This window comes from Myiozetetes cayanensis, unplaced genomic scaffold, assembly GCF_022539395.1.
Source record: "Myiozetetes cayanensis isolate MyiCay16 unplaced genomic scaffold, myiCay2020 scf10, whole genome shotgun sequence".
In the NCBI taxonomy this organism is placed as follows: domain Eukaryota; kingdom Metazoa; phylum Chordata; class Aves; order Passeriformes; family Tyrannidae; genus Myiozetetes; species Myiozetetes cayanensis.
Window position 1 is genome coordinate 32407126 of NW_026086605.1, and position 19450 is coordinate 32426575.

Here is a 19450-nt window from a genome sequence, read left to right on the forward strand (position 1 = left end):
CAAAAGAGGTTCCCTGTAAGAATGAGTGAATGGAAGTGCACCTCCTTCCTGAATGTCTGGAGGCAAAATGTTGGGGTTTGAAACTGAGTTCATGTTTGTAAGTCTTGCTATTTTCTCCCAGTTCCTGTTCAGGGACAGAGAAATTAAGCTGGTGACTCACTCAGGCTCAGCTGTCCTGTGTCCCCCCTACATGGGCTGACCACAGTCTCTACTTGGTTATCACCTGCAGTATTTCTTGCTTTCTAACCATTTCTGTATGCAACTAAGTTGCCACAGAAAAAGGTGCTTTTAAGTCTCTTACCTTCTTAGGAGACACAGAATTCTGGGTAAAAAGACTTACAAAATACAAAAATTCAACATGCCTACCCTACTATTGTTACAAGAAGGAGAAGAAAGGCTGAAAACTCCAATTCCTCTCCATGTCAGCTTCCTCTCCTCCTCCCTGTGCCTGCAGCACCCTGTAGCATTTTGGTCCATCAGAAATGAACATTTTACAGATATTTATTGTTTTACACTGTGACAAAGCAGGCAAACACCATGTATAATATTTGAGTTGATTTGTCATTTGTTTGTGTACTGTCCACTGGGTGAAAGACAAAGTTTTAATAAATAGTAGAGTATACTGTCACAGAATCCAAAACACACCAGTAGGAACCAAGATTGTTTTTTTTAATTAATTATATGGGAGTCTACTGCACTTCTGTGAATCACTCAAACATGCTGTGGTTTGCTTGTATGTTTAATTTTTTTATTTAATGACACTTAATTTAAGACACTTTTCTTGGGTAGACATGAAAAAATAAGCTAATAAGTAATTTAAATCACACGTGGTTTCTTCAGAGCTCTGTTTGCCAGACACCCCAGTGAGAAAAGACAAAGAAGGCTGCCAAATACAGAATGGAATAGTCAAAACACACCTGTAATGATGCACATTTTGTATTTTATTTTCTTTTAAACCATAAAGTTCTAATCCATCATTACTGGGCATGGGCGAGTGACTTCTGCCTAAGCAGAAGCAGATTACAGGCTGGGTAACTAACCAAGACTGTCAGTGTAATTAAGATTCTGAGCCTTCTCAGGAACACCAGCTACGAAAGCTCCAATATCTAAAAACTGCTGCAGCTTGCTTAATTGAAAAAGACTTGACTGAATTATTAAAAGCTACCAAAATCTGAAACTTTTAATGAAAAAGAGAACAAACATTTTTTGCAGGAAAATGGCAGAAAACAGCACTAGGCTGAAGCCAGGGAAGGAAGTGACTAAGCATGTAACTGCAACCATTTGGAATAAATCATTCCTATGCTAGTCACAGTGTGAACGAGTACAATTATGTGCTTCTGAACTTTGTTCATGTTTATCTCCTTCAGTTGCAAAATCTGCTCAACTGTCATGTCTAGTTTTTCTCTTCAAAATGTTACTAATGTTGTAAAATAGCACATCACTCTGACTGTCTTTGGATTGGAAATCACAGTCTCAGAATACCACACTGAAGTCCAAGCAGGAGTCCTAATAGAGGTAAGCTGGAATGCTTTTTTTCTCTATGGAGTTTTTCATACATAAGCAAGTGAAAGGAGAGACTGAGATAATACAAGATAATTCAGCATTTGAAAAAGAAGTCTCTGTTTCTGTATTTGACAACTGTGCTGGGCTCACATGGAATTTCGCTATTAGGCCATTCTAGTAGAAAAAAAAAATGCATCAAAATAAATTATACCCATAACAAGAGAAAAATAGAATAGACAAGTAATAATTTGTGTTGGAAGTCCAAGAAGGAAAAGATAGCTTAACTGATGGGAAAGATACATACTTGACAATAACTAGTGCCAGACTAAAACCAAGCAAGTCATCTATTATGTTGATAAACCCATACAATAATTAAATATCACTATCCCTCTCTCATAAGTGGAGATACTGAGACAAAAGGAAATTAGGGTAAAAGCTGAAGTCTGGAAAGCAAGTTATAATGGTTTTATATATGATATGGACATTATGGGTTTCCTATCACAAAAGGATGGAGAGTTTTAACTACACATCAAGATGTGACATTGATAAAGTCTAGGGTTTGGTGGAAAATCTAAAGCTCTGTCAAAACACCCATATGCTGACACTACCACCATCTCATTACTCTTTAATCTAACATTACTGTTTCTGTTCCTATTAGTATGACCAGGCATGTTCAGAGCTCCCTCCTTTCCCTCTGGTCAGAACAGGACACTGTCAGGATTATTTGTTTTCCCCAGGCTGCCGAGTCCAGGACTAGGCTGCACCTCTGCTTGGACTCAGTTCTGCAATGCCTCTAGACTGATGTCCCAACAACTGTAGAGTTCTTCATGAACAAAACATTTCATTGAGATGCCCATGTTAATCTGGTTCCCCAGGAAGTTAAATTCATTACCTTTGTCACCTATCACAGTCTGCCACTGATGCGCACGCAGAATTGTTATGGCAAGGCAGAAGTCCTCCAGGAGAACAAATCATTTGTCATAGACAAGCACATTTCACGGTGACACCTAAGGGTTTCTGAATACTCAGGATACATAAACTCCCTAAGGGCTGACCATCAGACAACAGGCAGTCTTCCAGCAATGGCATCCTGGCCCATAAAAGACTGGAAAGCATTTGCAAAATAAATAAATAAAGTTTGGGTTTATTCTAACCTAATCTCTCTAGCATCTTCACAGAGACTACAAGCAGAATCACAAACAGAGGCCACTACCACTGCCTTGCATTTCACACCTACATATCTGCAGGGCACTTATGGTGGGTACAGTTCATGCTCTGCAGGTTGAACGTAGCACTCCATGTAATTCATTTCTTTTTCTTCAGTGATAATCACTTACCTTCTGCTGCTTCTACTCATATTCACCTTTCAGCAAGATGCTGGAGGATAAACCTGAATGGATCAACACTAAATCCACTGGAACAGAAGCACTGGCATCAATTGCAGAGAGCAAGTAAAATGATAACTTTGCGTCTCATGTCATGTCTATGGAGAATGAGACTGAAGCACAGGTTGCTTGCCTTCACACAGTTTCAAAATCATAGGGCAAAAACTCAACTGGGGAACAGCAGAGTGTCCAATGCCTCATTAAGGATATGGGACTTGTGACAGGGTCTAGGAAGATCTATCCATTGGTTGCCACAAAGAAAGGTTTGTATGCAGCGTTACCTCCTTGGTAGAGGCCCCTGTGACCTATGCCCAATGCTCAGATTTAAAGCAAACTGTCCAGCTGGAAAGGCTTTGTTACCCAGCAGTGTGTAACTGTGTGTGAGGGAAGCGACAGCCTGCGTGGCCCTGTGACCACGGCACTGAGATCCTCCGGGAATCCTCTCTGACAGACGTGTCCTTGTTGTCCTCTGCCAGCAACCCAACATTACAGAGGGCACTGACTCCTAGAAAGGGGGCACGGCTCCTGTTCTCCTTCAGCTTATCACAGAATGTGCAACACCAGGATCCTTTCACCCTCACAAAGGCCGGAGGAGGCCTTGCAAAGCTAATTATTTCCAGCAGAAGACTAAGGGGATACTTTCATTTACCCCTCTACCTCTTACCACCACGGTCCACTAGGACAGTACTGACCAGCTACTGGAATAAGATCCTCTCTCCTCTTAATGCTCTTTCCCTGTTTCTTCAGAGTACTTTCTGTTGCCTCCATTTCCCTTGCCCACATGTTCCTTGAACCTGGCTTTCCCACACTTCCCTTTCCTTCTGTCTGCCTTTGGCAAACCCTGCATCCTGAGTTTCTCTGTCTTCCCACGCTCTGATATTTACAATGGGAGTTATACACCCCAGCTCTAATCTGATCCTCATGGAACAGCAGGTTCATTTAATCACTGGCTCAAAATTGCAAACATATTTTATTAGACTTATCTCTCTTAACGATACAGTGATAGCACACCACAGTACCATTTTAGAACAAGTTACTTCTGCTAACCCAGCTGATTCCTGATTTCTTTACAGTGAAATAAAGTCAAGGGAAAGACACACGTTGTCACTTCATAAACCCCAAAAGTACAAAGTGAGGCACTTGCTAACTACAGCTCCCCAGAGGGATGTGTGATTCACACAAAAAGGCACTCTCAGACCCCTCTGCCTGTGAGCAGAAAAATGCTGTGTTCTGTCCTGGTCTAAATTCCCAAGTTTGTGCATTACAAACATAATGCACTGTGTTTAGAAAAGTTATTACAGCTTTTCTGAAAAAGTTTCTTATAGGAGTAATGGAAATCTTTCAGATTACTTCCTCTTTTTTTTAATTTTTTTTTTTTTTTTTTTGGTAACAACAACATTAAACAAGAACTGAATCTCAAAGAGTAAGCATGGAATGTCCTGAGGAAGCCTAATGTGAACCATGTGACAGAGCAGAGAAAGGCTTCTGATTGATTTGGAAACTACTAGCACCTGGTTTCTTACGCTTTGGGAAGTTTACACCCCTTCTCTGCCCCACTCACCCTTGTTCTACGGAAGCTGATAGTTCTGTTGTCCCTCTTTTCAAACGTACTTAGCAAACAGATGTTCCTGGCCATTACAGATGCCTTCTCATAACACTGAAAAATGCAAGATTTGCTGTTTCCCCTTTTCTCTGCAAAAATGTTTCAATTCCAAACTAGCCCTGTAGAGAACAGGCTTTTCACAGTCAATGTCACCTTTTGATTCACCATTTACTATTTTGGCTGCAGTTCACATTAAGCTTTCCATAGGGAAGTTGCAGCTAGGTAAACAGGATGAATGGAAAGCGAAAATATGTTAGAATTTAACTAGATAAGAAAAACCAAAATCAAACATGAAATTAAACTGAAGCAAATTACTGTGAAATCAGATAGCAGGGAAATCCATCAGGAACAATTTCTACACAGAAAACCTATTGAAAGTTCAGAACTAAGAGAAAAATCTGGACCCTGGGATAGTGCATCATTTCCAAACAAGTTTGAATTTTTCTATCACGATGATGATGAAAACTAAGTGTTCATCACAGGCTCTGCCCAACATCTCTTTTCATCTGGATGAATGTTAAAGCATATCTAGCAATACATTTGCCAATGTGTTTTCTGATGTAAGCCATTCCCCCCCACACCCCCGAAAAACAGACTGGAAAAACAGACAGAGTCACAAAACTCAAAACTGCTCAAAAAGCATTTCAGGTTCTGTGGTACCTCAATCTATGGCTAAGGCTGAAATTTAAAAACACAGACTGTGTTCACGAGTACAGAAATAAAGGAAGTAATTTTCTTAAGAGTTTCTGCTTTGCAGAATTGGCTAAAACATCATTTTCATAGGCAGAAGAGAAAGGATAACATTGTTTCTGAGGACTACTTTTCAATCTGCATGAAGTTATTGAGACTTCTGTCACTTGTACTTTTTCCCTCCTGTCCCTGACTGGAGTTAAACTCTTACCAAGGTGTCAACAAACTCCTGGATTTTGGGCACTCAGAAGTTATGGTATTAGTTCTAATGGAAACCAGCTTATCCTTAAGAGAAGCTAACCAGTTGGGCTTCCAGTTCTTTTCTCCTGGTTACATGAGTCAATGGGCAACGCAACAGGGCTGCACTGATATATAAGGTGTAGTTGATAAAAGGAAAAGGTATCTTTTTATCTAAAATGCAGCTTTAACTTAATTCTCTATATTTCATTGTTTATAATATGGCCAAACTGGTCTGAAATTTTACATGAAATGTTTCAGACTGGGAGCAGCTCTATTTCCACAACTGGAAGAGAACCTATTCTGCTGTATGAAGATACAGAAATGTAATTTAAAAAAACTCTTTATCAGACACTGGCACTTTTCCTTCTTATGTAATTCAAAAAGGATCTCAGTAAAGAAAATTGAATTTGGCAATCCATTAACATAGATTTGATGGTCTCTCTCTGTTCATCTCTTGATGTCTCACCCCTTTCAGAAAAATGAAAATAACTCTTGGTAAAAGAGTTGCTGCTCCCTCTTATTAGTATATTGGCAATTATTAAAACCCTGGGAAAGCTGCTGAAGCTCTGCTGACTCATGGTGGTCAAGAAGCTACTTGTTAACTCCACAACCAATATGCAGGAGGGTGAGAAGTAGGAAAAAAAGGAATAGGAAAAGTTTGGGAAGAAAGCTGAGTGCAAGCTGGTATATTAAGTAGCACCGATTCTTCAGGAGAAAGTATTTGAATGCTATCTGAAGCTTTAAATGCTGTGTTTGAACCAGGTGAAGATTCAGACCTAACTTCATGCCATCTAAGTTTATGAACCTAAAAGAGTCATTTCAATAAAGAGTTTACCTCTCACAGGCATCCACTGTCAACAGAGTAAGAGTGGCAGTTACAAGAGGCAAATTGACTTACCAAAGGTCTGAACTGTCTCCTTCCTGCTCCATCAAGCACAGAGAGACCCCAAGGCAGTGATGGAAAGCCTACACCAGCACACCAGGGCTGGCACGTGACGCTGCTGTCAGCAGAACAGCTCCTCGACTATCACAGCTCCCAGGGCAGCCTTCAGTTTGTCGCTGGCTCCTCGACCCTACAGATCAGATTGAAGAGCCAGAACAAGCTGCAGCAGAGAATGGGAGATGGTGACACTGACAGAGATCAGTGGAGGAATTAACCCTTTCCCATACCACAAATTTGACCCAAAGGAAAGAATTTTCACAGAATTTGTCCTGATGCAGGAATGTATTTCTGACGTGAAAGGTGCTCATAGTTGCTAGTTAGGAGTGACCATGCTCCTAACTTAGGCAATTCAGTTTGAAGCCCTAACACTAATGGGATTACTATAAACCTGAAGTCATGCAGAGACTAAGTACTAGGTAAAGTTGGCATTTCAATACCTGGAAATTTTGGGATTTCACCTCATTTTAAGTTATTCTATGCCCACAGCAGTGAATAATAAGAGAAAAGTCAAAGCACATTATTCCAAGGGGTAAGGATTCTGCCTCAGAAAGGAAAAGTGGTTCTCAACACCATCTGGGTGCATCTGAGGACTGCACACTGCACTTCTCCCTTAAGGAGTAGCACACTTCTCCCCAGGCTCCAACCCATTCTTGCACGACAAAGAGCCATGATTTTCCACTTCCCCACTATTATCTTTGATCACGTATTTCTTGGTGAAGGAAGCACAGGGCATTTACTGTACCACCATCTTACCTTTGCTCTGCCCAGATAAGAGGATGTGTTCTTTCCCTACAGCATGCAGGAAAGAAGGGAAGGCTCAGGAAAGACAATGCAGCTATTTAGGTGATATATGAGGACTGTCCAGGATCACACATCTAAAACTCAGCATATTTTACCTCCACCTAAAATCCTGTCCCTGTCCCAAATTACAGTAAGAACAATTCACCTCATTAAGGTACTACACCAAGCTGCTTAGTTGTTATATTGTAAGGATAGGGAAGCCTGTGGTTGGAGCATTAGTGTTGTGGAACAAAGTGACGATAAGTTGGGAAATAAATGAGCACAGTACTCTCTTCTAACCTCCTGGCAGCGTGCCTTTTAACAGAGAAGAAAAAGCAAAAAGGCAAAATGTCAGCTCCAAAACATTTTTCATGTTGCAAAATATAGTGTGCACGCTGAAACACTTGATAAGAGACACACAAAGGGGGCTGATACTTCACTGAAAAATAGTGAGTGACTGCAAAAAGGTTACGTGAACACATATCTAATGCAGTAAGAAAAAAAATCCTTAGGACCAAAAATTGCATCCATGTCCTATAAATGCCACATCAGCGCTTCAGATAGAATTCTGAGCAGCTCACTGCTGCTAAGTTCAAGGATGCAGAGCAGCTTTCACAGACAGCCAGAGAGACTGAGCGGATTCGGCTATTCCGACACACCTCGATGCTTTAGATCGCAGCTGACCATTTCGCCGGTCTCAGTGACTCGGAGCAATCTCTGTTTTCCCGGGAGAGCTCGCTCATTTGCAAGGGAAAGGTAGGGTCTGCACATGCCCGCGGTATTCCTGCCGCTGGGGGCAGCTTTACATAAGGCAGCGCCCGCCGCCAGCCCGGCGACAGTCGGACAGAGCTCTCGGCAGGAGAGAGCGGGACTGCGCGGAGCGGGATCCTGGCGCGAGCTCATCCCACCTCCTGCGCTTCCAGAGCAGCTGCCCAGCCGGATCGGGAGCTCAGGGAGGAAACTACTGGGCTATGGAATACAGATGTGTGAATTCAGATAGCTAAACGGGGCTTGGAGAAGGAATCTAACATGCTTTCCTATAAAGCAACATTTTAAAAGCCAGGTTCCTAACTATAAAGATGCAAAAACGTAATATCCATGAAGATCCTATCACCTAGGAAGAATTTGACATTTTGCTGCGAATGCTGTGTTGGGATTGATTTATTCTTGGAGTGTTCTGCACGGCTGGCAAAGAATAATGTCTCAAAATCGGCCCATCTCCCAAGGGGTCCAATTTTTCTTCCTGGGTGTCTGCGAGCCCTGACTCACTCCAGTGCAGCTGACAGGGGCTGCCATGCTTGTGGCACACTAAGCAAAGAACAAAAGACCTAAGGACGACCTTTGAACAACACAAAGGATGGGTATGTTTTTCATGTTATCTTTTTAATTTATAGTCCATAGTTACTGCATAGCCTGTGCTTTAATTACTCCATAGATTTACCTTGATGTGATTTGTTATTATACTTAAATGGTTTAGGGATTACACCTTTTACCCACCTGTTTCTCAGTATTTATATCAAGGTATTCTTAAAAAAAAAAAAAAAAAAAAAAAAAAGCTGATTAAAAAGAAGAAAAGTCAATGTGAAAATCAATTGAGTCTGGCTAGGGGTTTTTAAATGATTCTTGAAGATTTTAGCATGATTGAAAGAAATGACTGATGTGTGGGGGGATAACTTTTCTAAGTTGTTTTTATTTCCAGGTTTCAATGTAATTAGGCTACTGAGCGGATCAGCTGTAGCTCTGGTAATAGCCCCTACTGTATTACTGACAATGCTTTCTTCTGCTGAACGAGGATGCCCTAAGGGCTGTAGGTGTGAAGGCAAAATGGTTTATTGTGAATCTCAGAAATTGCAGGAGATTCCCTCAAGTATATCTGCTGGTTGTTTAGGTTTGTCCCTTCGATATAACAGCCTCCAAAAACTAAAATACAATCAATTTAAAGGTCTTAATCAACTCACCTGGCTCTATTTAGACCATAACCACATCAGCAATATTGATGAAAATGCTTTCAGTGGAATACGCAGACTAAAAGAGTTGATCTTGAGTTCCAACAGAATCTCCTATTTTCTTAATAATACCTTCAGACCTGTGACAAATCTCCGGAATTTGGATCTGTCATACAATCAGCTGCAGTCTCTGGGATCTGAACAGTTCAGGGGCTTAAGGAAGCTGCTGAGTTTACATTTGCGGTCCAATTCCCTAAGAACCATCCCTGTTCGAATATTTCAAGACTGTAGGAACCTCGAACTGTTGGACCTGGGTTATAATCGCATCCGAAGTTTAGCAAGGAACGTCTTTGCAGGTATGATCAGACTGAAAGAGCTTCACCTGGAGCACAATCAGTTTTCTAAGCTCAACTTGGCACTTTTTCCAAGGCTAATCAGCCTTCAGAATCTTTATTTACAGTGGAATAAAATCAGTGTGATAGGACAAACTATGTCCTGGACCTGGAGCTCATTACAAAGACTTGATTTATCTGGCAATGAAATAGAAGCTTTCAGTGGACCTAGTGTTTTTCAGTGTGTGCCCAATTTACAGCGCCTCAACCTGGATTCAAACAAGCTCACATTTATTGGTCAAGAAATTTTGGATTCTTGGATATCCCTGAATGACATCAGCCTTGCCGGGAATATATGGGAATGCAGCAGAAACATTTGCTCCCTAGTAAACTGGCTTAAAAGTTTTAGAGGGCTGAGGGAAAACACTATTATTTGTGCCAGCCCCAAAGAGCTGCAAGGGGTGAATGTTATTGATGCAGTGAAAAACTACAGCATCTGTGGCAAAAGCACCACAGAAAGGTTTGAACTAGCCCGAGTTCTCCCAAAGCCAACGTTTAAACCAAAACTCACCAGGCCTAAACACGACAGCAAGCCCCCTCTGTCCCCGACTATTGGAGCCACTGAATCGAGCTCCGAGCCTGAGCATGACCCAGAACACATCTCCTTCCATAAAATCATAGCAGGCAGTGTGGCTCTTTTCCTGTCTGTGCTTGTGATCCTGCTGGTGATCTATGTGTCATGGAAGCGGTACCCTGCCAGTATGAAGCAGCTGCAGCAGCGCTCGCTCATGCGAAGGCATAGGAAAAAGAAAAGACAGTCGCTGAAGCAAATGACTCCAAGCACACAGGAATTTTATGTAGATTACAAACCTACCAACACTGAAACCAGTGAGATGCTGCTGAACGGAACAGGACCCTGCACGTATAACAAATCAGGCTCCAGGGAATGCGAGGTATGAACCATTGTGATAAAAGAGCTTTTAAGAGCTGGGAAATAGTGGTGCTTTATTGAACTCTAGGGACTATAAAGGGAACGTTTTTCTCACTTTTCTGGCATAGCTCTTCCATGTCTCTTTTTTTGTACATTCATAATGCTGGTCATTTAACTCTCATACATAATCAACTCATTGAAATTTAAATACCACAATCAATGTGAAGCCTGAGCTCTGGTTTAATACAATACCTATTGTACAAACCTTCTACTGATTTCATTAAAGTCTCTCTTGTTTTTAAAGAGAAAACTTCTTTCATAAGTAATCCACTGCACCTGCAACAACTGTGCCTCTGTTTAGGGAGAAAAATGACAACAATGAAAAAAAAAAATCAAACTCTGTGTGTGTCCCCCCTTTGCCTCCCCAACCCCCCTCCCCCACCCCAACTCCTTGCTCTAAAAGTCACTTTTTTAACTCAGAACAAACTAAAGACCCAGGTACTGTAGCATCATATGAATTCTGAGGTGTCTGAGGAGAGAGATGGTTCAGAAACAGCTCTGAAACAATGTCTCAGTGCTGCCCAACACAAGAGAGACTGTAAAGCCATTGAGGAGTTAAAGCAGCCTTAGGACATCAGGTATCACTAAAAAGCAAAGCAGAGGGAAATCGAGGCTTAATAAAAGTTTAAAAATAAAGGGCCAAAATGGGATTTACTGTACTGCATTATAATACAGTGTTTCTATACGGCTGATAACTAGTAATTGAAACCTATTTATGTGACTTCATACAAAAGGTGCCAGTGTTTATCCCTACATCCAGTTGCCTTTCAGAAAGTAGTCAAAAGGCATTCATTAGATGAGGAGCAGAAATTCTTTATTGATGCAATTAGAGGAACTCAAATGTGTGGCAGCAGAAGCAAGACCACTTCCTGCACACATTTGTTTCAGTGCTCATTAGAAATTCTCTTTTCAAGACTGTCAAAGGCATTAATGTAGCTGAGGAAATCATTAAAATCCATCATTTTCTTCTATTTCTGTTTACTTGCTGGGCTAGGCTTGTTAAGGTTGTGTGATGTGTTTTGCACTCTGACGCCCTAATAAGTAAATAAAGCTTCATTACTTAAAAAGCCAAACACTGTACATTTTAGACACACTACAGCTGCAAAGAGCTTTCAGAGAAAACTGGTTACCCACTGATCTGAGTGCATCCAAAAATCCTTGCATAAATCAGTGACAAATTATTTTTCTCTCTTAGCAAAACCATAATGACATTACAGGAATTCACAGATACTCAGTTTTAATGTCTAGTCATTCATCAGTAGTTCTGGGTAAAATACAGATTTGTAACCCAGCTATTCCCTGCCTCCCTTCTCCCGGAGTCATGTATTTTGGTGGTTGCAGAAGAATACAATATCCCCCATATTTGCAAATAAATCATACCTCCCATTTTGATTATCAGGAAGGGAAGCTATGAAATAATACAGCAGCACCTTTATAGAAGCAAGTCAGTAATTTAATTATCTCTATTTTGTAACTTAATTTGGTTTAGTAAACTGCACATCCTCAATGGGAGGGAATGTTTCTACAAAGCAGCTTCACTGCAGCAGATCAGAAAAAGCAAAACCTTAGCAGAACATGCTCCTGAATTGTTACTGGAAAAAAAACCCCAATCACAGCCAATCACCTTAAAACCTGCTAGATACAATGAAAACAAAGCTAGAAAGCACCTCTTAAAAACAACTATATACACACTCGAAGGGGTTTGGGTTGGGTTTTTTCATGTAATGAAACCATTCTCATTTCCAAGGACTGTAGTGAGGAAATAGCCAAGGGTAGAAGCTTGAGACTAGATGAACCCTGCAACAGAGAGCCCGTTTTCCTGAGCACAGGAAGGATCCCACACCATTAATAATGCAACTGCTCGAGAGGTTTCAGCAGCACAGCACAGTTGTACCTGAGTTGTACCTTGAAAGTTCCTATTAAAAAGTCAATACACATTTAATTATCTTAGCTATTATGGGATTCGGTTTTCTACCAGGAGGCCTTGGTTATCTCTGCACTGAAGGATTAGAGTTTTCTGTAAACTTCATGTTAAGAACCATCCCTGTACTTCCTTAGGCTTTAATCTCTGCAGTGGTGACTGATATTAGGTACAGCCAAAGAAAGAAAAATTGGGTACAAAACATACATATGCTCATATATACATACACACACACACGTGTGTGTGTGTGTACATGTATACATATAAAAATAAAATAAAATAATGATATGTAGTTTTAGGAATGCTGACTGCAATCAGAAAATAATTTCATACTATTGCTTTAGAATTTTTGCTATTCAAAATTATTTAATGCATCTTCTAAAACTTCTTAATGGACCGTGATTGTGAATGAGTTGTCTATAACTGAGCTGAACTTTATATGCTTCCTTTTATGTTTCTTTAATGCCCTGTTCTAACCATAACAATACTCAGAAAGAATACATCCATAATCTCCTTCAGAAAGCAATGCCTGTAAAATTATCACCTTAAAAAATATTTAATTACAGGCATGAAAAATAAAGTAAGGCCAGTATGCCTTTTATCATGGAGGGGCCACAGAAATAATTATGAAAACCCAGCATGTCTATATTCATGCACAGACATGCCCAGATCAATTAATTCATATGAATTTGCAAACACACAGATGAACGTGTACTTGCTGCTATCATCATTGATAATGAAAACACTGTTTGATTATACAAAAAAGATGCCCAGTGTAACTCTCTGAACCTTGTACAGACTGAGGCCTGTGAGCCAAGGTGTTAAATCCCTCTCCACTGCATGAGGCTTAGAAAACATTTTAAACCCACAGCACAGCACATTAAAACACATTACAAAATCCATGCTTTCACCTGGGCAAAGACTACATGAACTAAGCTCAACTCATCCTCACCACTGTCAAATGAAACGCTCTGGAAGTGAACTTGTTTTAGGTGGCAAGGCCACCAGAGCCACAAGTTCTAATAATCTTGTAGCAATGATTTGGTCTTAGCTGAGCAACTTTTAGTCCCTGTGAAAGGCTGCCCCTCTCCTGAATACCAATGAAGTGTTGAAGCCTCAAAGGTTCCAGAGAAGAAATTTCTCCTTCGCTTCTCTCCAGTATCTAAAATTCTCACCCTGCTTTGTGCAGGGTTTTGAATATTTTGGTGCCAGCCTCTGACAAAACTGTTAAAACCTTGCTGAGGTGATGCCAAGGAATCCTCAGAGGATGTGCAGGAGCTATGGTGCCTCCTACAAATCTGTAAGCCTTCACGCAAGCATTTTAGGCACTAGGTTGAGGAAGGAGATGTGATTGAGTGCCTCTAGTGACCTAGCTCTCCTTTAATGGAGCTGACACTGCCCACATAGTCCACGTTTAGGAGAGCAAAAATGGAGTTTCAAGGTATTTGGAGTTTGTTTTGTGGGTGGTTTTTAGGATTTTTAATCATCTGTTATTTCTTTTCCTGAGTCACATATGGTGTTCTGGGGCTACCACTGGAAGACCAGAGCTTTACAAGCCACAGACAAAGTGCAGCACTCTTCCATGCCCACTGTCATTTGCATTGGTTTTGCAGCCTACATTTATTTAAACAATGTTGAGACAAATGTTGTTGGATTCACCAGCCTGTTTCATTTTATTGCAGCACCCCAAAAAATTTTAAGGCAAGTCTGGACTTTCTCTGTGTGACACTGTAGAAACACCTTCCAACAATCTCTTAACATTAAATTGTTTATGAGGGATGTTGAGAAGACAGACAGAACATGGCAAATAGACAGATTTGAGGTAATTTGCTTGATCACATACCAGTTGAGTACTGGGGGTCTCCTCACACCAAGACATGATCCTAGCCAGTGGATTACTCAGCCTCTCAACAACTTAGCTCTTGGAATGTTCAAGTGCTATTTCAGAATAATAAACCACACAGAATGCACATCTTTAGAAATAGAAAATAACTGATCTTCTAAGCAAATTTGAGGAGACTGGTAATGTTCATTCACTGTGTTGAGATTACCTCCAGCAACTGCAGAGTAAGAGAATAGCAATGAGAACAAGTGGCTTGAGTATAATGACTGCAAGCTCCTCTGCTGGCTGGTTTTCATGACTCACTATCTGCACTTACACAGACATCACAGCTGAAGCTTTGGCAACACTCTCTGGTTTTTTACTATTATGAAATGGTAAGCCTTGATATAAAATTCAACTGTAAAATGAACATGAATGTACAATATTCCTGCAAACACAATTAGAAATTTTCAGTTTGCTGCAAGCAAACAGTCTCTGCTGTCAGCCACTCAACACTAGATAAATATTCTCCTGGATGAATTTCTGTGAAACAACAGTGACATCCAGTGGGAGCGAGTTTAATCACAGGTATCTCCTTTATATATCAAGTCCCACATAGATGTGTTTTCCTTTTCACTTTGTGTCTTTCTGCATCACATGGCAGAAGCATCAAACCTTTTCAGCAGACCAAGTACTCAGCTGTATCTGTGTAGTGGATTCATAATCTGAATGTAAGGAATATATGGCAAAAATAAGAGTACATAAATGCCAGCAAGAAACAGTCTATCCAGTGTGTAAGTCACTACTGCCAGTAAAAGGTAAATAGTATATAAGTAAGCAAGAACAGGAGCTTTAACAAGTTTGTGGCCACTGATTTAGAACTTACTATTTATAAAACATCACTAAGTGACTTTAATAGATTATAAAATAAATTCAGGCTACAAACAACTCATTTGACTTCATAACAGTACAGGATGAAAAAAAATATTTTTTTTAGCTTATTTTTACAGTAATGAGAGAAAGATATTATTAGACATCAAAAGGAAGGGCACTCACCACCTGGGAACAAATCAAAATAACAGCTTCCTCTCAAAAACACACACAATGTACAAAGAGACAAGAAGCAAATGATGAAAGATCAAATTCACAAACAACAATAATGTCTCACAACGGGAAACTAAGAGATGACATGAATATGCACCGTATCTACTTGGACTCCGTATATTTTGCAGCAACTACTCTATGCCTCAGTAACTCTGTGCCAGTGTTACTGGTATGATTTTAAACCACAGTGAATGAGATAAGCCAATGAAGTCAGGATTATAGTTGATAGCAGATTTCATTTCCCTCAGGAAGATGCACAAGAACTCATTTTGCTCCCCACTGAATGAAGCACAGTTGTATTTCTAACTTTTGATGTTCTTAGCTGCACTGGGGGGTCACCTATCAGTCCATGATCCAATGCCTTACTTTTCATGCCTAGCAAGCCTTTTGAGAATCGGTGTCACAGTGGTACTGAGTGTGATTTTAATGTGATTCTCAGGGTTACAGCCAAACTATTTCCTGGCATTCCTGCCAGTGGAACACAGTAGGGCACAAAAGGAGTAAAAAGTGACTGAGCTCAACAGCTAGGAACAGATCACCAAGGAGGTCGTAAAGTAATAAAAGGGAGTTTATCCAGGACTCTCTGGGAGGGCTAGCTGGGAGTTGATGGCCAACGTTCTACCTACCAGAGAATTTTCAAATCTCATTTAGAATGAGCAAAAACACCATAAAAGCAAGAATGAAAAAAAAGATTTGCAAGTAGGCAGTATCTTTTTTATTCAACCAATCCATCATAGAAATCACATCTCCCTGCAATTCTAGTTTTGCTCCCACTGTTAGATTATCATGAGCACAGCAGTTGCATTCTACTGTAAGAACAAGCACTGTTTACTGAGAAGGGACCAAAGGGCAGTTAATCTCTATGTATTAACTTCTAACTTATAAAGTGTTTAATGAAACCTACTGATGTTATTACAGGAAATATTACACACTCGTGTGAAAAATCACATTTAAGATTCTTCATTACCAAAATCAACCAAACCCTTTAGCCAAAAAAATTATTTAATTCTTTACTTACAGTTTGTTACTGTTTCCCACAAATTCTTTCATTTGCCAAGAAGCAACTCAGTCACTTGAAATCCAGCAGTACCCCCAATACATGTCATGGATTATATTGGCACTATATCCCACAGTGTGATGTACTAGCTGTAAGAAAACATTGCATTTTCATGGGCACTAGTTTGTCCATAACCATACTGAGAGATTAGAAACCAGAAAATAACTCAGGGAAAAACTCACGTGGCTTACAGCCAGAGCAAAAAGTTAGGGAGGATCACTCAGCTTTTCCAGAACAAGTAGCTGATTTTAAAAGATATAAAAATCACATTCTAGAGAAAAACTGGAATGTCAAAGAAACATTTGTGCATTTCTTAGAAATATTTTAAACGTCTATTTTAAAAAAAAAAAATTGCTACTGTCAGATTTTGTGCATCTTTAAATATCAAATAAAAAACTTCTCTTTTCTTTCACACCTTCCTAAATGAAAGGGAGAAAATACCTTCTTATATTGTAAGATGTTCTTTCCGAAGCTGTGGGGCTGAGATGGTATGGGAAAAAAATCAGAACATATTTCATCTTACTATTGTGTTGGATTTTATTGGAATGATAAGGTACTGCTAACAGGTAACGTGCTCTAGCTGAGCACATCCTCCTGGCACTTAGTTTGTGCTTCATGGCAAATCACAGGTGGTAGTGTTGTGTCTTGCATGTGCCCTTTATGGCCAGGAACAATTTACTGAATGTTTGAATATCATCTCTTTAACTAGTGTCTATAATAATTAGAACTCATGGTTCTGATTTTTAAGTTGGGCACTTAGATTTTCCAGTTCCCCAAAGGCTGCAAAACTCAGAAACAAACTCCAAAATAATGCAATGAGATTACCATCCTCTTCCTGGTCCATCTGGAACTCAGGGGAGGAAAAGTGCACAAAACATTCAAAGGTACAAAACAGGATCTCCAATGAAAGCTGGGCATCCTAATTACCTTGGTAATTCTTCCCTTCATTGCCCCCAAGATTTAAAAGTAGCTGTAGATGAAGGAAATGTGAAGACTGAGCACGTTTTGCTGAAGTGTAGATAATAAGCAATAGTAATACATTAGCCATACAAATCGCTGAACCACTGAAAACAAACCCATCATAAATGGATTTCTTGTCCCAAAAAACCAGACTTGATGATGTATGTTCTAGAATACACACTGTTCCTTGTTTGCTTTTTTTTATTAAAGCACATTGTGCAGAAGCATCTATTTGGCTTGTGCTAAGTTGTGCAAAAGCTGCAGGTGATAAAAGCAGGAAAAAAGGAACACAGTTCACAAAATGCAAACTCAAGTCAAACAGAAAACCACTTCAGACTTCATTTTAATTAGTTTCCTGTAACTAATTTTTCAGTTTCCTATAGATCATCCTGTTTATTTTAAAACAGACTGTAGGTAAGATTTTCAAACCCAAATCCCACCTATTTGTTGCACTAGTTAAGCACTTAATCTTTGTGACAGAACATTATCTCTTTTCTTAGTCTCCCCAGAACTGGAAATTTGAACAAGACTCCAGGTCTACAAAGTGCTCCGGTCAGCTTCATGAAGCTGGTCTAAAAATGACCTTCCCAGAGACTTTGCAAGTTCTCTTGTAAGGGAAATGACACAGCTGTACCTCAAAGAGGTACAGATGAGCAGATCCACCTAAATAACAGCTGCATACTGAAAAAGGGCATGTCCTGTGGAATTGCCTTCTGACCTGCTACAGAAAGGACTGCCACTAATTCCTGGTACACAGTTAAAATTAACTCACCTTAACTCAAAAATTAACTACGGTTTAGCTTAGAAAACAGTTATAGATTCTGAAGGCCGTTTTTTTAGTCAGTTTATCCCCCACATTCCTCACTAAAAACAATCATAGTAAATCTCGTACAAAAATATTTAGCCAAGGTATTAGAAAAGAATCATCTTTTTCTCTTCAAAAAAGACTCAAATATCAAAAAACCATTCCAGCACATCATAGTTCTGTTAGCAGTGTAATATTACTTGTAATGTAACACTTTCATGTCATAGTATTAGCCTTGCAGCCATCTGTGATACGAGCCATATCCTTGGAGCAGCACAGGCTGCATTCTCCATTGCTTCATACCAGCCAGCTTCTCCTGAAACACACTGTACTACCCAGAGCACACACACACACACTGCATATCATAGCAATTTCCAATTCAAAAATTCATTTCATGTGTTATTATAGCTGTGACTCACAGTGGAATTTTTTCCTGTCGCAAACAATCTCTCTATTTCTGGGCCTAAATGTTTAGTTTTCCCTACTTTAATTTGTCTTTAACAACAGTTTCCAGGCTACACTACTGATACAAAATGGGGGCCTGCAGCAAAAAGCTGCAATATTACTTTACAAGTTTAGGAGCTCCAATTACCAGTCAGAAACTTGTCCTTCATTAAAGAACAAATTTACTTCAGGCACACATGATGCTGGACAGCATCTTCTATCCATCCCTACTGATGCTGGCAACACAAACAAGTTCTTCATTTTTCTCAGTAAGCAGGTCACAACCACAGAGAACATGAGGACAAATTCTCATTCTAAATGAGAATCCTGTATATTGAATCAGGCTGAGCAGAAAGCAGTGACAGGGCAGGGGAAAAGGCACTGAGTGGTGTGCAGTTGCCCTTAGTTTGCATGCACTACAGTCCAGCAGGATTCATGGAAGTCTCCTTTTATGAAAGCTTAATAAAGCACAGTAACTTAAACAGTTATGCACAATTCCTTGCTATCCAAAGCATATGAGTTTGTCTGTAGCCATGGGCATGTAATGTTAAGTTCTGACATGCAACAGCTATCATGTTTTACTATAAAACAATCTGAAACCATAATATAATAGATTGCACTCTCAAATCTGAAAGTATGCTGGATTTGGACTGTATCAGTATCATAAATCACTAATACTAATGAAATGCATTTTTTTCCAAAGCCACAGAACTACTGATACATATGCTTTGGCTTCATGAATAAACTGACATGGCAAATTCTAAATTTAACCAAGCCAATTTCTTTTAAAGCTTCATCACACAAATTACATCCATCAAGTGTGTAAAATACATTTTGTCAGCTAAGAGCAGAGGACTTCAATTAAATGTAAATCCTTATTCAGCACTTTAAGCTGTTAATGGCTGAAACTCGTTAATGAACTGA

General features: G+C 39.8%; 2 protein-coding genes across 13 annotated transcripts in view; one reads left to right on the forward strand and one right to left on the reverse strand.

Annotated features, from left to right (window-relative positions):
- CTNNA3 (catenin alpha 3) overlaps positions 1 to 19450 on the reverse strand; it is a 454192-nt gene that overhangs the window by 249166 nt on the left and 185576 nt on the right. The window contains exon 1 of one of the 11 annotated variants that reach the window (XM_050305776.1): positions 6320 to 6370. The exons of the other annotated variants lie outside the window; for them this stretch is intronic. The gene's annotated coding sequence lies outside the window, so the exon portion shown is untranslated. Of the gene's footprint in view, positions 1 to 6319; positions 6371 to 19450 lie in introns of those variants that run through there. 11 annotated transcript variants of the gene reach the window in all.
- The window catches only part of LRRTM3 (leucine rich repeat transmembrane neuronal 3), a 73947-nt gene continuing 62458 nt past the window's right edge, over positions 7962 to 19450 (forward strand). Inside the window, exons 1-2 of one of the 2 annotated variants that reach the window (XM_050305781.1) lie at positions 7962 to 8505; positions 8844 to 10375. In XM_050305781.1, the coding sequence (XP_050161738.1) occupies positions 8502 to 8505; positions 8844 to 10375 (1536 nt within the window). In that variant the 5' untranslated portion in view covers positions 7962 to 8501. Of the gene's footprint in view, positions 8506 to 8566; positions 10376 to 19450 lie in introns of those variants that run through there. The other variant, XM_050305780.1, reaches the window with a different exon arrangement.